The 19,421-nt window shown below is 38.5% G+C and overlaps 1 protein-coding gene across 3 annotated transcripts in view; it reads left to right on the top strand.

Annotated features, from left to right (window-relative positions):
• ASPG (asparaginase) overlaps nucleotides 1-19,421 on the top strand; it is a 47,207-nt gene that overhangs the window by 18,398 nt on the left and 9,388 nt on the right. For all 3 annotated transcript variants that reach the window (XM_065684548.1, XM_065684549.1, XM_065684547.1), the window contains exons 7-12: nucleotides 4,226-4,338; nucleotides 5,752-5,937; nucleotides 8,617-8,730; nucleotides 11,750-11,869; nucleotides 12,964-13,059; nucleotides 13,980-14,143. In XM_065684548.1, the coding sequence (XP_065540620.1) occupies nucleotides 4,226-4,338; nucleotides 5,752-5,937; nucleotides 8,617-8,730; nucleotides 11,750-11,869; nucleotides 12,964-13,059; nucleotides 13,980-14,143 (793 nt within the window). The remainder of the gene's footprint in view (nucleotides 1-4,225; nucleotides 4,339-5,751; nucleotides 5,938-8,616; nucleotides 8,731-11,749; nucleotides 11,870-12,963; nucleotides 13,060-13,979; nucleotides 14,144-19,421) is intronic.

Here is a 19,421-nt window from a genome sequence, read left to right as displayed (position 1 = left end):
CTTTGTATGAAATGGACAATATAGGAATAACAATAAATGTTTCAAAAAACTTAAACTGAAGAGACCTTGCCTTATTTCTCCCATATTGTGAAAATAGGAGAAACGAGGAGGACTATTTGACTTGAAATGTGCAAAGATTCTCAGTATATTTCATAACTGGTTACTCTTCTCTGTTCTTGATTGTCCTAATGAAGCATATATGAAACTTGCTTTCTTCATCACACATTCATGTAACTTCTGGGAGTGGTGCACATGAACAGGACTATGTGATGAGAAACATAGCTTGTGCAGGGGATGAGCAGAGCCTGTATGACTGTGCATGTAAATGTGGTACAGCAGCAGCAGAAGGTTAGAAGGGCCTTTTGGGTTTTTCTACCCACCAGTCCCATTAGAAAGAAGCTATTCGTCACTGGCCAAGTCTGTGTCTTGGTTAGCAGTTCTAGTTATTTATAGTAAGAAGCCCAGGTCATTTATATATTAAGGCAAATGCCAGCTCTCTTCAGTGAAGTGCTTTTGGTCCCCCTCTCCCTTGTAAGTAGGCATGTTGATTCTTGCAACACCACCATTCAATTTCAATATTAATTTCAGAAGGTGTGTGTCGATTGTTTTACAATAAACTGCCAAAAAAGGGGGTCTGTGTTGTTTTGCCTCTTTCAGGAATTTGCACTCATAGGTTGGCCTGCGCTCCCCACCCCTTGGCTGTCGCCATGAATCATAATGAGCGCCAGGGCAGCTTATATAATGGTAGGGCTCGCCCGTAGCCCTGCAGAGAAGGATGAGAAGAAAGCGTTGCTGTTTGTCTGGAGCTCTGCAATCACAAAAAGCTGTATTTCTTGTTTGATTTCATAACTCGTTCAGTCACCACTCCTAAGGGAGGTGTTGCTCCAAGTTGCTGCTCTCCCATTATAAGTTGAAACCTGCATTGTGGCATAGGTGCTGTTTAACAATGGGGGTGGTGGGAGGTGGTGTGTGTTGCTGCTTTCTAGACTGTGTAGAGCTGCTTTTATCTTTTATTTTTAAGTCAGGTTGATGTTTTTTTTCTGCACTAACTGTATCTCTGTAGTGTGTGTGTGTGAGAGAGAGAATAAAACTGAAGAAGATAAGGATGTAACTTTCTGAGCTGTAATTTTAAAAGCTGCAGTGTTTGGTAGGGAGGGGGAGATTGGAAACAGTGGAGTATTGTCTATGTGGTGGTTTTGTTTGGAAGAATAAACAAAAAGCCTTAATATCTTGAATGCAGTCTCCTTGAATAATGCAATCTTTTCTATCACAAGCCATTTTGGATACAGTATATAAATAGCCATTACCTCTTTATATATGTACATTGCTTTATAAACTTCCTTTCTGCCATGCAACACTAGTAGCTAGCTTACATTTTTTCTTCAGGTTTGTATCCATATTTACATAATGCTGTACACTATATCAGTTAAACTCTTTACAAGCACAGACCATCAAAGTCACAACAGGTTACTGTTTTCTGTGTTGTGCCAAAACTGAATATCCCTAATTAGTCTTATCCATAGGATTAAAAACTGTTATGAACACCAATACATATGGTTTTTTGCACTTCACCTGCTTATATCTGAGTTTCTTGTTTAAGATCTGTTAGTGATTCCTAAGATTTTTCCTTTTTTCTTTTTTTTTTTAATTTATTTAACAAAAGAAGATTGCTGTGGACTATAGGCTGCAAGATAGCTGGTTTATTCAGTACTATAGAGATACTTGAACTTAGCTATGTGACATAAATATTCTTTCTTTTTACAGATGTAGTCTTTGAGATGGAGGTTGCAAAGAGTGTGGTCTGATTTTTTTTTCCCTGCATGGTGCTCTGTTTCACAACAGTTCTCAATAAATCTGAGATGAAGTTGGGCTTTTATGTATATTTGTTTGACTTTGACTTTTGCATTGCACTTGCCTTTTGTTCTGCCTTTTAGACTCATTTGTCTAATGGAAAACTGACATTTGTGGAGTCTGCAATAGCAAGCATGTTACATAGGCTGATGGGGTTCATGACCAAGAGAATGTTAACTCAGGGGCAATCTTTAGTGTGTTTTTTTTAATATAACTTGGAATTACATCACTGTACTATGTCTGCATGCATTACATTTATCTTAAAGAAGATAAGGTTTTTGGTAGAGCGTACTTCAAGAGTACAGGTATAGGCCTGGTATAGGTCTGTCTTCTGAACCTATCCTCTGATCTCCTTCCTTGGTGTTCTACTTTTGGCAGTATCTTAGTGATCCATGCCAAGGCAGGTTCCCTCAGTTCATTCCTCAAGTTCGTTACAGGCATTAGGGATGCTAATAGTTGCCAAACTTAGTAGTATGCTTTTGTGAAGTTTTGGCAGGGACTCCTAGCTTATGGAGGATAAAGGAAAGAAACCTCTAATACAATTTTATTGCCATCCCTTCTTATAGAGGAGCCTGCTTTTAAAAAATTAATCTGACTGTTAGAAGGTTGAAAGGATTGGATTTATTGCTAAACACTGCTACTCCTAAAGCACAGTGCTCATGAACCAGTGTGGTTAGCCAGGCCTATGAACCTCAAGCAGAACAAATGCACAGCTTTCTGCACTAGCCTGTGTACATCGTGCATGCCTCTAACTCACTCTGGAAAGCTCATGGAGATCTCTGAGAGCTCCTTGGCTAACTACTAAATCCAGCCAGGTGGTTTCAGAACAGTGGTAGCCAGCTTAGCACAAAGAAAGAAACTAGAAATGGTCTATAGTTCTATTCTCCCATTCGCAGGGCATTAGAAATCCATATGCTGAAGTGTAGCTTGTAGGACAAACATGTTGCCATGCCAGCTGCTTATGACCTGTTTAATGATGCAAGGTATCTTTAGAAAGAACATACAGTGGCTCTAGTCTTATAAGTGATTGATACATTTCTGTCCTGACTTAATGGATTGTGTAGTTTTTAGTATCTTTAGTAATGGGGCAATAGAGCAGGCTTCAATGGAGACTTTTACTCTGATTTTTTTTTTTGCAAGTGGCTGTCTGCTGATTACAAGAGATTGCAACAGTAATTGGTGTGAGTAACTCTCCGCATGGCTGAGAGCAAGTCAGTATTATGCATGCAGATCTTTTATCTGTCTCGCTGCTTGGGAGTTTCTCCAAAATTTAAACAGCTTAAATCACGATGGGGAAACAGGTAGCTTTATGCTATGGTTTACTTTCATTGAAGCATGACGCTCTGAGCTATCTGTTGGCCGCTGTTTGTTAAACCTCTTCCACTGCCTTGTAGGAGCTGTCAGCCCAACGATTGCTGTGTTCCTACACTGAAGTAGTAAAATTTTGAAATCAATAATGCATAACTTGGTTTCTAATAATGCAACACAAACAGACTATTAGTTAAACAGCTGGCTCCTGGCTCTAAATGTATAATCGGAGTTAATTGAATCCTTGCTGTTTTATTTAATCGTTAGTAACTACCTAATAAACTCTGGAGGTGATTAGCGGCAACAGTAACTGAATTTGTCATCTCTTATGTCTGGGAAGATGAAGGTCTGTTTTCTAAACATGAATCCAGGCTGGTATCATGCCAACTACATAACAAAGAAGTTCAGGTCAGCGTGTGACAAGTAAATATCTCACCTGTGCTAGACCTGCACAGCGCTCTCTTGGTTGTGTTTTCCTGAGCACTCAGAACTGGGAGAGTTGGCACTGACAGGACATGTTCAACATCGTGGTCCCATCAGGTCTTGGACTCAGATCCTTTTCACAGCTATCAGACTTCTCTTTTGAAGAGGCTGTAGTAGAGCTATGCAGCTTTGTGCCTGATAAATGATCCGTTTCACTAATGATCACTGAACTAAACTATTCATTTTGGAAGCCTTTGCTATAAAATGCTATTAAATTGAAGTAAGCATATATGTTAAATATCTCCTTGAAGGGCAACAACTAAGAAATGTTTATAAGTAATACTGATTTACTTCAGAATCTAGACTATTTTGGAATTAAAGCTAAAATATAACACAGTTGAGCCTGGCCTGGGTGTGGCCTTGAAGACATTTTGTGACCCCTAATAAATAAGGTGTGTTAGATCAGCTGCTATGGCTGCTGGCTTAAATGAGTCTTCATTTCTTCTTTTCAAAAATACATTGCCTTCCATGAATCCCCTGCATAAGAAACAGTTTTAAAGACAATGTTGTAAGTATGAAGTGCTACAGGTGTACTTAATGTTGTGTCTTAATATTAAATGTAAAAGGCTATTTCTCTTAACAGTAAATTGGGAAACAGTGTGGAGAGCCAATACCAAAAAGAAATTTCGAGTTCACACCAATATGAACAGGAATGTTGGGCTTCTGCGAATATTCCCAGGAATCACTGCTGCTGTTGTAAGTGTCACCACTTCAGTCTGGAAGCGGGTGAAGGGATGCTCAATACTTGATTTGTTAGCGGAAGCAGGGAAGCTGCATTGTTTGTAGCAGTGGTTGGGGTTTTGGAGAGAAGGGAAAGGAACTGTCTTCTTCTGATAAACATTGTTTTGAATATCAGAGAATTTAAAGACTATTTTTATATGCCATAAACTATTGATAAAAGCTTCATTTTTTTGTGACCATGTGAAATGCTCGACTGCTGCATATTCAGGCATATTAATAGATAGCTTGTCAAAGAATACGCAAAATGGTGGGTGGAAGAGAGTAATTATTTCTACAATTCATGCTTGTTTTTTAAGGTTCATTTTATTTCACACTGATGGTTAACATGACCCTCAGCATTCCTATAGAGCTGAAAATGAGAAATGGGATTTTGCTGCTGAAAATGAGACGTGGGACTTTTTTTGCCTTTAGAAATTATTTTTCAGAACTGTGGGTTTAGGTAGATTTGTCTTTAAATTTTTGTCTAATACTATCTCTGTTAAATGGACAGGTCTTTTGTGGCTGTTGCCATCTTAAATTGAATCCAGTAGTTTAAGCAGCACTCCTCAATTATATTACCATCCTTTTTAGGTGAATATGAACAGATGGAAAGGCAGAGGGGTGGTATATTTGCAATAAAACTCCAACTGCATAGTTCGCCTCATAGGGGCCTACAGTGTATTGCATTTAGCATATGTGATCAGCAAGGAAACATTTAGGTTGTTTAAAATACGCCTTTCTGGGAAGAGGACTTTGATAGTCACTCTCTTACAGTTAGGCACAACAGCTACCTGAGCAACAACTGACCCAGAGTGTATTAGATCCTCTTTATTTTTTAATCTATCTTGAGTTAAAACAATTAGGTTTTGAGTTAAAAAACTCCAGGCTTCATTAGAACATTCTTTCCTGAAAGGTGAGGCACTCTTTCTCTTAGGCAGACATTTCTTAACAAAACTCTTTGCTGAAGTAACAAATCTGTGCAGGGGTGGGGGTTCTAATCTCAATTAATAATTCTACATTTATTTTCTAAGTGTAAAGCTTTTTGCTCCACCATGGTACAACAGTATAGCCTGCTAAAGGCACTTGAACAGTAGCATCCTTTTTCACACCAAGGTCATGACTGCAGAAAATAATTTATTTTAAAATATATCACTCTAGGAATTTCAAAGGATGCTATAGAGTGAAATTCTCATTTTTTTAAAGCTTATTCTGTAGTCCCAGTTACTGCAAATGGGGAGCACAGAAAGGCATGAGAAGACTGTAATGCATGAGAGCCTGTAAGACCGTAATAGGAATAGACCATTTTTAAAAACGCTATGCCATAAATGAAAATCTTAATGTGACTTAAACACACCTTTTGTCTCTCTTCCGTGTTTTATTTTTAAACAGGTAAAAGCGTTTCTTCAGCCTCCAATTGAGGGCATTGTACTTGAAGCTTATGGAAGTGGCAATGCCCCAAACAATAGAGAAGACTTGCTGGAAGAACTGAAGAAAGCTGCTGAACGGAAAGTAGTGATTCTAAACTGTACCCAGTGCTTACGAGGGTCTGTCAAAACCGTCTATGCAACAGGGCAGGTAAGGATTATGCAATAATTTCAGACTCTATTGCTGTGTAAAAGAACCATCCCACTGGTACGACTTGATTATATACTTCTCATAGTCCCAGTATATAAAAACAAATCTATTACCTGTAGAGATATGGCTCATAAAATAACTATATCTCAAAAATTTTAACGTTTAAGTGTTTAAATATGTATCTGCAAACAAGATCCTGTTGTTCCTGGCCCCAGTGATCAAAATGGTCAGCTCAAGTCCCAGATTAGTGATTGCTTGCTGCTGTTGCATGCAGCACTTCAGGATACCTTGCATTAGGTAGGTACTGTCTCCCCCAGAGGGATTCCACTGAGCTAGAAGCTAGCTTAGGGGTCAGATGATCAAATAAATATTTGGTAGGCTAGCAGTTACTTAGCTACAATGTAGGAGCATCAAGAAAGTCTGCATATGCAAGCAATATTCCAATTTTTTTGTTAGACTGTAAGTACAACTGAATTCAGTGACAGAATGGAGAGCAGTATGCAAGGAAGTTTCTGTCTTGCAGAATGCAAATCAGCTGTGTTTAGCCCTTGCAGGCTAGCCTAAAGAAGGTTTTGTGCAGATACCGTTAATATCCAGGGTATTTTGTAGTCAGTTTCTCAATTGTGTATTAAGATGTGACATCACTGGCACTAATAAGAGCTGAAAGCCATGTAAGAGTATGTGTTGCATGTGGCAGTGTGGAGGAAGCTGGTTTAACTGGCCTTTATGAAAAAACCTTGCTATTAAATAGCTAAGAAGCACTGCCAGAGGGTGACTCATCCCCCTCTTTTAGACACCTGGTTTTGTTGGGAGCAAGCATGCGTCTGCTAGAGCCAGCCTCTTCATTGACTCTAAGGCAAACCTAGGTACTCTAGTCTGGTGCTGAAACCTGCCTCTTTTAACATTGATTTTGACACAGCTTTAGGTTATATTTGCTTCAAGAACACATAGTCTGTTTTGAGGAGAAAGAAAAGGAGATTGTAAGAGTTTCTTTCCACCTCCTCAGTATCCAAGCTCAGTATTTTCTGATATGGGCAGTTATTTGGGTGTTGGTAAAACTTTTGCATAACTTAATGGAAGAGTTTTGAGAAGTATTAACTTTTGCAAAGATTCCATGCTCTGTAGCAAATAGGACAGGAATACATGGATTATTTAGAACACCACACGGAAAGAAGAAAGCAGTTAGGTCAATAAGAGACACCAAATTTATATTTGAAAAAACAACATGAGAATGAAGCCTAGCTTTTATGTGATCTTCTGCTTGAAATGAACCTCTAAAATGTATGGAAGGAAGAGAAAAACCTTTTCTATGCTTTGGTTAAAAGATTCTTCAACTGGACACCTCTAAAATAGCTTTTTTGCACTCTGGTCCAGACCGTTAGGCTGAATTGAAGGATTCTGCTCAGGTCTTACTGAACTACTTCAAGGCTATGTAGAAATGGGTTTACTTCTGGCTTCCACTTTTTGTATGAAGCATGGTTTATGTTGCTTCAGTATCCGTTGGTGGAGGCTGCCCTGTTTTCTTGGCATCTTTTGAGGAGAACATTGACAAATCCACGTCCTATGAAATTACTTCACACTTTTTCTTTCCTTGCTTTCTCCTTTTCATAAGGAATTGCTCAGTGGAAGGTGCACCATGGATTAATGCTGGGAAGTTGTTGTAATGTTAAGTTTACTCTGATTTTTCTTTAAATAAAATCTTTCACAGGTCTTTGCATGTGGCTAAGCCATTTTTTACTCATTCAGGCTAGCCAGGTAGGTCAGCTGAGTCCCTGGTTTCCCTTGAAGTGTTTGTTTTAATTAACTGAGTATCTGGCCTCTGATCCATCTGCATAGTAGACACTTATAATTGAGGGGAATTTAGGTATAGGAAGGAAGCTGGGAAATCCCTTCCTCCTCCTCTTTCTCAAACTGAAAAAGCTCTAACAGTCTTTGGCTAGGTCTGCAGTACAGAAAGTATTTCTCAACTTCTTTTTATATGTTTTCCCATGAGGAAACATATATACACCTTGCTGACCGTGGCAAAGATCCTTCTGCTTTTTTGCTTTGTTTTAAATATGTTTGGGGTTTTTTACTACCAGGAAGGTAAGTTAAAAAGGACATCTTTTTCAGCTGTTCTTGTCAGAAGTGTGTAAACTATGTACTTTAATTGTATGTTTTAAATCATACACTGCTAGTGTGGCCTGAAAGGATCTGAAAAATTCCTGCTGTGAGCACACTGTAGTGCTGGAGTTAATCCAAAGCAGTGCCCCATAAAAGAATGGTAAATATGTCTGTGTGAGAACAGCCTACTTGACAATGTTCAAAATGCCACTGGGTTAAAACAGAGTAACTGCAGCTTTTCAATAAAAGGAATCTGACAACTCTGCAGATAGCTGATACAGATCTGTAAGCTTTCCCTTTTAGCGTAGTAAGTGACCATGGCAAGCGTTTAGTTGAATTCTTATGTGTTATTGGATGAAAAGGAATCTAAAGTAAAACTCATTTTTATTCAGCTGATTTTAGTATTTGCTCAGTATTTGATAACTAAAATTACAGTGGCAGTAAGAGGAGCAAGCGAGTGGAAGCACAGCTGCATATTGTGTTCTGTGTAGCTACTCACCATTCATATAAATTTTCTGTACATGCAGGTATTTCTGAATGTTATGCTAATTGGAATCATTATTCCTTTTTATCCAGACTCTCGCTGATGTTGGTGTAATTCCTGGAGGTGATATGACGCCAGAGGCAGCCCTAACTAAACTGTCATACACGCTCAGCAAGAGTAAGCTTAGCTGGGAGGAGAAGAGGCAGGTAAATATTTCAGTGTAACCTTGAAAGGCTTTAACTTTCTCATCTACTGTGCTGACTTTGGCTTAGTTGAATGCCTTGAGCTTCTCTCTTGCATTTAAAAGCAAATGGTTCTAGAGCGATAATATTAACAGGGTATGTTTTTATCCTAAAGGAAAATACTGATAAGTAAATGAATGTATGTAGATTGGGAGAGAAAAGAGTTCTCTGTATAAGTCAGGTAAAAACCATCACCAAGCCATAAAAGTGCATCTTGAAATGGTAGTAGACTACCTTGGACATTTCTGTACTAAAAACCCATATGTAGAAATTTACATGGAAGACAGAATCCTAACCCTACTGAAGTCAGCAAAGATCTTGCCATTGATCTTAGTGTGGTAAAAGATTTCATCCAAGACTCATTTGCACAAAGATAGTTCTGAAAATAAATATTGCCTATAGCCTGTTCCTTTACAGCATTACTCGTGACAGGGTTAGGTTTTGTTTCTCTAAGAGAATGTACACTTTATAAATACATAAAAAATAGAGGATTATTCTAAGGACCAGCTGTAACTGTTATTAAAATCACAACCCCTTTAACAATGTTCTTACTGTTCACTGGTGCTCAATCAAGGCTTTTTTTCTCAAATTCTATAGTTATATATCATGTTCATTTTATACAAGGATCATATAGCTCTGAATTGGTAAGTGAGCAGCGGTCTGCAGGAATGCATGTCTTTCTGTGCTCCTATGCAGTGAAATCATAATCCTGACACTTTCAGAGATGACATCATGATGAGTCACTATCTAGACTTAAGCACTGCATGCAAATGTGTATCTTAGGATGTTTTGTTTTTATTAAAACTGAAACAAATCTGATCATTATTTCATGTTCAACATCTTCCAACCAGTAGCAGCTTTTCAGACAAACGTATTTGGATACCTAGGATGGTAAGTGGGGTGGCTGAAAGTACCACTTGTCATGCTTAGAAACAGTTTCAGACTCTGAGCTTTTGGTTGTTTGCCAAAGCCCTGGCTCTGAAAAATGAGAGGAGGAGGAGCTATGTGGTTTTTTTTGTGAGGATGGCAAGAACGTACTGTGTGCAAGAACATGCTTGACAGGAGACAAAATGCTGTGTGAAGAGTAATGGTATTGCATGTGTTTGTGTACATACACTTTAGAAACCCAGGCTTTTCACTGATGTCCCTCTGGTACACTCACTGACCCTGGAACAAACTGGCCTGTTTTTTTTTTATGCAGACTTTAATTTTCTTGCACAGAGAATTATTTGACCTGGGACAGGAGTGACTTTCCCAGCTGGCTTCCTGCCTAGGTGTGTGAGTTAAAACTTAATTTGAGAGCCGCTTTGCTGAGGTGAGATAGCTGCCTTACGCAGGTGAGGACTTGGAGATAGGATGCTTAAGGTACCACCAGCATATGATACTCCTGCATCTTCATGTGCTGCCCTTTAGAATGTGCTAGGTAGTTTTTCTGTGGTGGTACTGGAACCTCCTTTGTATGGTTTGAAAAACAAAATAACTTTTGCAATTCTTTGAATTAAGCAGGATCAGTTTCCTCATTTGACTCATTGTACATACCCACAAACAATTGTGTTGGCACAAGTACGGAAGCAGCATGCTGCACTGCCTGGGCAGGAATGAGTGGTAGAGACCATGAGAAGAAGAAAGCCTGGAAATATGTTGTCTGTGGCAATATCTTCAGCTAAACATATCACCAAACAATAGTCTCCCAAGAGACAGAAGCTCTCCTGAAGCTGGTGTGGTTATTTTAGGATTCTCTTTCAACACGAAGAAGCAAGGAATGTGCCCCCAGACACATGCAAATGCCTGCAGAGCTGGTAGGACTAAGGCACACAGGGCTTTCCATTGGGTGCATTTAGCACAGGTGCCAATTGCTAAGGTTACCTGCACAAAGCAATGATCTCAACCCGTCAAACTCTAAAAGTGCGCCAAAGCAGTTGGTATCCTCTGAGTTACATGCATGTGGGACTCTTCCAGCAGACAGCTACAGTGTTGTCAGCTCTTGGAGGTTTTTTAATAAAGGGCATGCCTAGACATAAGTAAACCTGGGGCATTCCTCCTTCCAACATCCCATCTGGTTTTTGCAAACTTTCACAATCCTGCTTTTTAAAATTCTAATTGAAATAACTACGTCCTCCTTTATAGCTGCATCAGCAGCCTTTTGTGGAACAGTGCCGGTATGTAAAATGACAGAATTGAGGAATCTAGTTGCTTTTTCTTAATGGCTAGCTTCACTCTCTGTTCTCCAGGTTTCCCAGAACCTGTGTTTTGGAGTATTTTCATTTCTTTATTGCCATATTCAAGCACTTGCTATACATGAATTGGCAGACCTTTTGTTGGTTTGGTTGTGGGTTGGTTTTTTTTCTTCCTGGTTATATTATTTCATGCACCCATCCTGCAAACTGTTACATGCCTAGTTTAATACTGAATTGCTAGTACTACTGTAGACTCTCTGCATTCAAAGCTGGCTCTGTGGCCAAATTTTAACAAAATCTGGGCTAATGAAGCCGTTTGAAAACCCACTGAAATACATGACTATCCACAGGCGGCACTTGGCTTCGTTTTGAGGCCTACATGCAGAGTCTGTGTAGGAGTATTGAGGTTTGAGACTGCTGGCAAAAGGCAGCATTTCAGAATATTCTGGTCTTCAGCCTCACTCTGCTAATTACTTACTATCTTTGTGTTTTTAAGTAGGCTGCAGCTTACCCCACTAGGAAACTTCTGTCTGCATACAGTAAAAAATGGGGTGTTTTGTTATATGCTTATTTTTGTTTCTTTGCTTTGGAAGAAAGTTTTATTTGCCCATCTTTTGCCCCTCCCCCATGTCTTTTTAAACTTGCAGTCTTCATGGAACAGTAACTATTTCTTTAATCTTTTGTCTGCAATCAATTAGTTTCCATAATTTCTCCAAACAATTTTCTAACTTGATCCTAAGTTTTTTTATTAGACTACTACCATATTTTTCCTTTGCTAACAAAGGATTTGATTGCTTGCTTTTCAGATGCTGAGTGAGAATCTAAGAGGAGAAATGACTGTTGTACCCACAGGAGCCAAGATCTCTCTGAGAGATAGCAAGTTTATTCAAGTGATTGCCAAATCTCTGAGTATCAGCAGCAAGGAGGTACCCACTTAAATATTTAAAATTGAACTTATGTAAAGCTGTAAACTCAGTTAAATGAGCCTAGCTTAAAGATGAACAGCAAAGCTGAAGGAAAATGGAACATTGGAACTTTTATGTTATTTTTCAGTACTGAGTGTACCAGCTAACCAGTTGGGTTAGGGAGAAAGGACACAATGACAAGCATAACATTAAAATGTTTTTAATTAAAAACATATTAACTTTTTTTTCCCTCTTTGTAGCCCCATCTTGAGTTTATTTTTTTGGCTGGCTAGTTGCAATAACAAGCTTCAGACAATTGCTGTAATTCAAGCTATCAATGATATCAAAAAGTGCTTAGTATTTCTGTGGTCAAATGTATTGACAGTTTGGAGCAATCCTAATAATAATGGGTAAACCAGCTTAATTTTACATGCAGTCATAGAAGGCTGATACTAGGGAAGCACTATACAAGTGTAATTTGTGGTGTTTAGTATTAGTCCCTCACAACTGGCAAATCAGAAAATACAGTATTGGTTGTAAGATACAAGTATTTGCTTTTCTCTTGGCTTGGTTTCAGAGAAGATGGAATTTTTAGTAGCTAATGAATCCTGAATTTATGGTTCTTCTTTAGTAAGTATGAGAAATGGGAGGATATTTGGGGGCCTATGGGGCTTGTCAGTGGAAGTTTGGAGGTACAGGTTACACAAATGTCTGAGGAACCACATTAAGACAGTCGAACCAGTCTTGAGGAGACTGAACCATATGGTCCTTCCCAACTCCTACCAGTGCTGTTTCTCTTACTGTACTGATGTGAAACTGTGGCAGTACTGAGATGTTAATAAGTGCATAGTTTAAATGGTACATGTATAGATACGTATCAGGTTATTGTAGTTTTGCCAGGGAGGAATATAAATTTTATGATGTGAGACTGACAAAATGTAAAATAAACATAAGACTTCTTTCCTTCCAAGAATTAAATGCTACCAATTTTAAATATCCAAATGACTAATTTGGAAACTTTTACATGAAAGCGAGGGTAGTATTTTTATGACTTAGACATCAATCACATTAGAGGAGAGGCTGATATTTAACATTTAATTTCATTTGTTTCTCAGGAGCTAGAAGCCATAAGAGATGCATTAATTCCACCTTTGGCTTGTGCTGCAGCTAAACTGGGTGACATTGATGCACTAAGAGCCATAGCAGAAATGGTAATGCAAAATTAACAGTTTGTACAAAACATTAATTTTTAAGTAGAGTTGTAAATGACAGGAGGAAGCTGTAAGCAACTACCTAAGTCTTAGAATCAGGGTGCTTTGACTAATACAGTCAGTTTCGCGACTTCTCAGTCTTTGCCTTTCAAAACTGGTATGTTCTTTCCCCTGTCTGGTTCTCAGCTGTTTACATTTTCTTTTGAACTGTGAAAATACAGGTAGATTAAAATATAAGTTCTTATCTGCTAACTTTGGAACTCTTTAAAATAGTTTGTGCTGCTTTTTTTTTTTACGTAGCTTGCTTTATGCATATTCATAGCATCCAGCTTTTGAATGTAAATCTGCCATGATTAAAAAAAAAGAACATGAAGATTTTATTTAAGTAAAACACAGTGCAGTGTTAATTCAGGATTCTTGGTCCTCCACACAGCTTGAGCTTGGATCATACCTGAAAAAAGAAATGGACATTTCACTGTATTATCTTCTACACCTCTTTTTTTCTCTCTTTGCTTTGGTCTTGAGACTTCAATAATTGGCCTCGAGTAAGGATAAATATATCTTGAAAATAACAATAAACTAAGACAAGTAAAATTAGCAGACTGTAGGCACAAAGCTGCTGTGTGGTCTACTGCAATAAAGAGCATATCTGAAGGGGCTGTAATGAGAATACGTGGAGGGGGGAACATGCAGAAGGTGGAATGAATAATGCAAATACGTGGAGGGGAGAACATGCAGAAGGTGGAATAACTATCTTTATTGGTGCTAAAACAATGCTACAAGATAAATTTTAAGTAAATTTGACAAGCTTAACATTTTGGTGGCAGAATGAAAATGTGTTGTATGCATCGACTGTTGTACCAACAACTTCATATGCGGCCATTATCTTTGTAGTATGCAAAGGATCTGTCTTTTTGTAGGGTGGAAACCTGAGCTGTGGAGACTATGATGGCCGAACTCCACTTCATATTGCAGCCTCTGAAGGGCATTTACCATTAGTTGAGTATTTGTTGACATCTGGTGCAACTGTTTATGCTAGAGACAGATACGGATCTACCCCACTGATGAATGCGATCAAGTTCAGGTAACAAATACTTTATACACCTCTCTATGTAATGTTTATGAGCCTTCTATCATTCTGGATTTAAAGTCCATACTTGTGTTTGGTCTTGTTTTGTCTCAGCAAACAAGTAAATGACATCAGATAAAGTAACAAACCAGCTTCATTTCAAAGAGTGTGACTAGCCTAAATAAGATTGTTTCAAAATAATATGAAATGAAAGCCCATGGCAGGGGGTTTGGAACTAGATGATCTTTCAGGTCCCTTCCAACCCAAACCATTCTGTGACACTGTGAAAGCAAACAACTTGGTATGCATGCAGAATTTTAGCATAAGGTAACTTATTGCTACCTTCATGCCAAGACTTTGTCCGTAATTTCAGGGCTCCGCTCTTTGTTATGAAGCTTCCTTATAAAGCAGAACCAAACTGATCACTCCTTCTGAATGTCAGAAGTGAGCGAGCAGGACCAAGGGCTGTCTGTTTTCTTTCTGCCCTCCCCTTTCTCATCAAACCCAGACTGTTTCAATTGGCACAAAAAATACCAGTAGGTTGGTATGTTTAATCTTTCCCTTCTACCAGCGCTTTCCCGAGCCTCTTGCTCGGTGACTGGTTTTCTGATTTTTCTTTTCCGCCCACTCCTAATTATATGGGATGGCTGCATGGCTCTGCCTGCTCTGTGGATTTCCTCTTCCTATTCTTCTGGATGTCAGCAGATCTTGAATGGTAGTCATGCACATGCAATTTACTGGTTTCTTCCATGTTGTATAGTCCTAAGGAATGGCCACAGCACAGACTATAAACGTTATCAGTTATCAAAATTCAATTTTAAAACAATTTATATAGCCTGGGGATTCATAGAGCCATTGGTCTTCTAACATGTTAGAAACTGCATGCTCTAATCTCCTGTTTCTTTGATCCATTTTCAGTTCCTTATCTCATATTCAGTCTGTATGATGGCAGGAGAGAAGCTTTTTTCTGTAAAGGAGCTTGGAGAGATAGGATTTTCATGGTCTTCATGGATGTCTGTCCCCAGATATTCCTACAGCTTTCTAACGCTGACAAGTTTACCTGGTCTGTCAGGCTGGAGTTACCTGCGTGGGAGGTCTGACAGTCCTGGTATTGCACTGGCTGCAGGAATAACTTGAAGGCTTTTTCTGTCTCAAAGACCAGATGTGGAAAACTCAACATGCTTTATTAACTTGAGACTTGAAATCCTGTGTGGCCACACTATGCTATTGCCATACCTGATGGTCCCCTATGGCTTTGTAGTTGTTGCTTTATCTTATGAATATATAAGTCCTTCAGTGGCAAACCCTTAAACTCTTAAAGCAAAAACAAGCCCAGCAGCAAATCAAACAAATAACCTTGCAGTTGAATAGAGGTGGCTCTGGTCCAATGTGAGAAAATGCTAAAGCATTAGATACCATTAGAAGTTCCTGCAAATCAGGCACCTACTTTTTTTACCGCACCCATCTACTGCCTGAGGAATTTCACATGAGCTTGTTGTTTGGATTCCTTTGCATTGCCACTCCTGTATTAGACTCTTACTATGACTCTTAAACACTTCAAAACTGCACACCCATTTTGATATAGGGAATTGTAAAAGGAAACTGCACCATAACCATTTTCAGTTTCTCTTTTTGTTTCTACTGTTGGAGTGAGAGGAAGAGCAGTTAATCTTATAAATGTGTTTTTTATGATCTGCTGTGTACTCACACTGCATTTCACACTGATAAGCATATAAAGGAGAATGGTAAAGAGCAGACAGCTGTATATGTGCATAATTAGATACCCACTAAAAATATTTCTGCTATAGAAATATTTAAATTCTATTTATTAAATAGTTGCGTGCAGAAAGCGAAGAGATTATCCTGATGCGGTGTCAAAGAGGCAGAGAGGGAAGAGGGAAAACTGATCTTTATGAGCAGTCAATGCTTTAAACTGTTTAATATTATAACTTTCTCAATTTTACTGAATATTGCATCAGCTTAATCGCGTTTTGTGAGAATTAGTATTTGTTTAATTGGCATTTAACTGCAGTACAGTATCCACTCATCTTAAAAATAGCTTTCTTCCAGTTTTTATGTCACATTTCTCAGTAGCTTGCCTTTTAGCTGAGCATGCAAGCTTATATAATGGTGACTGATGTCTCTTTTCCATCTAATAATTTGTAAGGATGATCAGGAGTTACATCTCTTCTTAAAAGCTTCTTAACGTAGCACTGTCAGCCAGCAGACTGGCAACTTGAGCTACACCAATGATAGTCTCTTAATTTTTGTTACTTTAAGGGACTCTTTCTTTCTTTCTTTAGATGATAGAATGTGGAGTCCCCTTCTAAAATAAGAAATAAACTACTGCATTTCTGTGTTTTCATTTGTAACTGCTATTTGTGTGCAGTCTCATTCACTCTATGCATGAAGCTAAAACAGACCACTGTTAATTTAGGCCAGGTGCTTGACATATCAAAATTAGTAGCATTCCTTTAATTTCCTACAGTACCCTCAAGGGATAATTCATTTTCAAAACAATAGAATAATATTTTTTTAATAATAGAAACTCTCTAAGCAGGAAAATGTCTTAAAAAAAAACTGTGTATATTTAATGTAGTAAAAGTACTTCCACTTACTTGTAGAGCAGTGGTAGAAGGTTGAAAATGGGGAGTTGCTCGTACAGTGCTGTGAGAACATCAGATTAGAAGCAGTAAAATTACCTCCCACATAAATATGAATTTAAATACTTGATATTTTGCAAGGTTACATTTACATTACTTCAGGAAATCTAAGGCAGAGTGAAAATCTAACCACCACCACTGACTCCAGAAATGCTCTGAAGCCTGTCCTTGCAGTATTTGAACATAAAATTCCCACTGATACAATGCAGAAAACCAAACAAGTAAAACTAAGCTGATCCTGCCATAACCATTTCAGTTGCTAGGGGAGCAAGCATGAAAAAGAATGAAGCCAGTCAAGTTTGGATATACATGACACCTGCGTTTCTTTAAAGGGAGTTGGTGGAAGGTGTGCACCCTAAGGCCCCAATCCTGCAAACTCTTACATGTGTATTAATTTCACATGTGTGATTCATCCCTTTTGAAGTTGATTCACTTCTAATAAGTATCTGCCAAGTGAAGGCCTAAGATGATATGTACTGTACTGCACTTTGACTACTGTAGAATCCAGAACCCTCACGAACCATAAGAGTTCATACGCTTTTAAGTGGAACTTAGACTTCACTCATAGCAGTGAATGCTGAAGACCACACTGAATCATTTATTTTGCTATTAATCCATTAAAATATTTGTATATACTGGGGATTCTATCTCCAGTGTTATCAATAATGGAATAAGGGAGGAGACACTAGAAACCCTTTTTGTCTGTTTGTGTTTTCCTTCAGAGAGCAGATTAATGACAGTGGTAGTATGAAAAGGCTAACTTAAATAACATATGCAAAATAGCATTGCTTCTACAGCAGTGTCTGACCAAGAGGCACATTTTGGTAGGAAAAGGGGGAGTCAGGAACAGTTCACAGGTGACAACAGCTCCTTACGGTTTTGCTTATCAGATGGGGCTAGACTAGACAAGCAGCTGTGCACTCCAGGTTAACATGATGGTGTTGGCCTTCCTTCTACACCTTGGACTTTCATTGTTCAGCAATTGCTCTACTTTTGGTTTTATGTTGTCACCTTAAAACGGGATTTGCATTTGAACTATTCTCAAGAAGTTCGTGGTTCATGACTTCAGCTGAATTTCAGGTCAGCTAAACTGTGACCCTTGTTAGGCTTTTGTAAAGCCACAGGAGAGCAGTACTTAAACAACTTCTAAAGACAAATACCTCTTATGTGCCTAAGACATAACAGTATCAGAAAATTCACAGCCAGCCTCTTGAGATACGAATAATGCTCTTGTGGTAGGTACAAGACAGCAGAAGTAGTACTCTGGATAGGGCTTAATTTTCTGCAGAATGTAAATACTGTTTGAGTGCAAGTAGGAACAAGATGTAGTGCGACTTACCTCCTGCACAGTTTTCTTGCTGAGTGATGGGAATGTGTGAGGTGGTCCATTTGCTTTCTTGGATGGATCTGTTGCTTCATAGTCACAGTATGTTCTATATAGGACTATGTTCTTCATAGTCACAGTACTAAATTTAACACTTTTAAGATGTGCAATGCTGTTTGTCCTTATTCTTCCCCTCTCTTACCCTTCCGTTAGCAAGCAGTGTGGTATATACCACTTCCTCTTTTTCCCTCTATACCAAGAAGCATGATTTTGAAGGATTCCCAGTCATCAGGACATTGTACTTCTATATAGAAATGTTTTATTGTAAGCATTTATTGTAAACATTCTTAGTTTCAATGCTTAAATATTTATTTTATTTCAAACCACTATTCTTCCTCACTTAAATTTGCTGTATTAAATGTGGGGTAAATGCTCCCAAATCTTTCTGTATCAAATTATAGAGTCCCACTCAGAGTAGTAATGGCTATGTGGTGTAAGTGGGGCATGAAATGCTTTCTGGAGGGAATCTCACTACCAGTGAGTAGTAAACAGTTACAATTGGGGGGGGGGGGGGGAACCTAACTCTATCTCTTCAGTGGAATCCAAGGGTACGGACTTCATAGGGGAAACATACTGAGGCAAGATAACACACAGCCTTGCATGCTTTGCTTCCTTTTATCTTTTCATGCTGTCCCATAGCATAGCTTTTATTTTAAAAAGCATTAGTTTCATGCTGTGATTTCAAATATAAGGTAGGAAATGAGGAATGGTATAGGGCAGTCATTGGAGAGTAAGCAGATGCTCCCCATTTTCAGTTCTGTATCCACTGTGAGCTTGAGCGAACAGACATATTCTACTTTAATCTATTTTATGTCAAATTTCTCTTCAGCTGACTACTGTTCTGCTTCAGTCTGAACTAAAAATGTCATATATGTAGAATTCATTCTTCACAGATTGAAATAGGAAGCTGTGCCGTTATTTGCTGGCTCAAGGAGATTCTTGTGGATGACTAGCCATGTCGTAAGGGACCCACCTGAAAGCATATTTCAGATAGCTGAACAAACCTGCAGCATGTGCTGTTCCAGCAACACTTTGCCATGAAATGGAGAAAGATGTTTTATTTTTTATGTCATGTGAAACAAAGTACAATTTAAAATAATCCGTCTGGTAGGTTAAGTAACCTGTGTTTGGAAAAACAAAATGATTCCTATAGCCTTTGTACAGTTCTTTGTTTAGTTTATAAATTAAGATCATACATGAAACGTGTAAGTTTACAGAGGATTAATACAGGCCTGTAAGGTAACTT

This window comes from Lathamus discolor, chromosome 6 (assembly GCF_037157495.1).
Source record: "Lathamus discolor isolate bLatDis1 chromosome 6, bLatDis1.hap1, whole genome shotgun sequence".
NCBI lineage: Eukaryota > Metazoa > Chordata > Aves > Psittaciformes > Psittacidae > Lathamus > Lathamus discolor.
The sequence above is the reverse complement of the archived record's forward strand: the minus strand, read 5'-3'. Positions and strand labels throughout refer to the sequence as shown.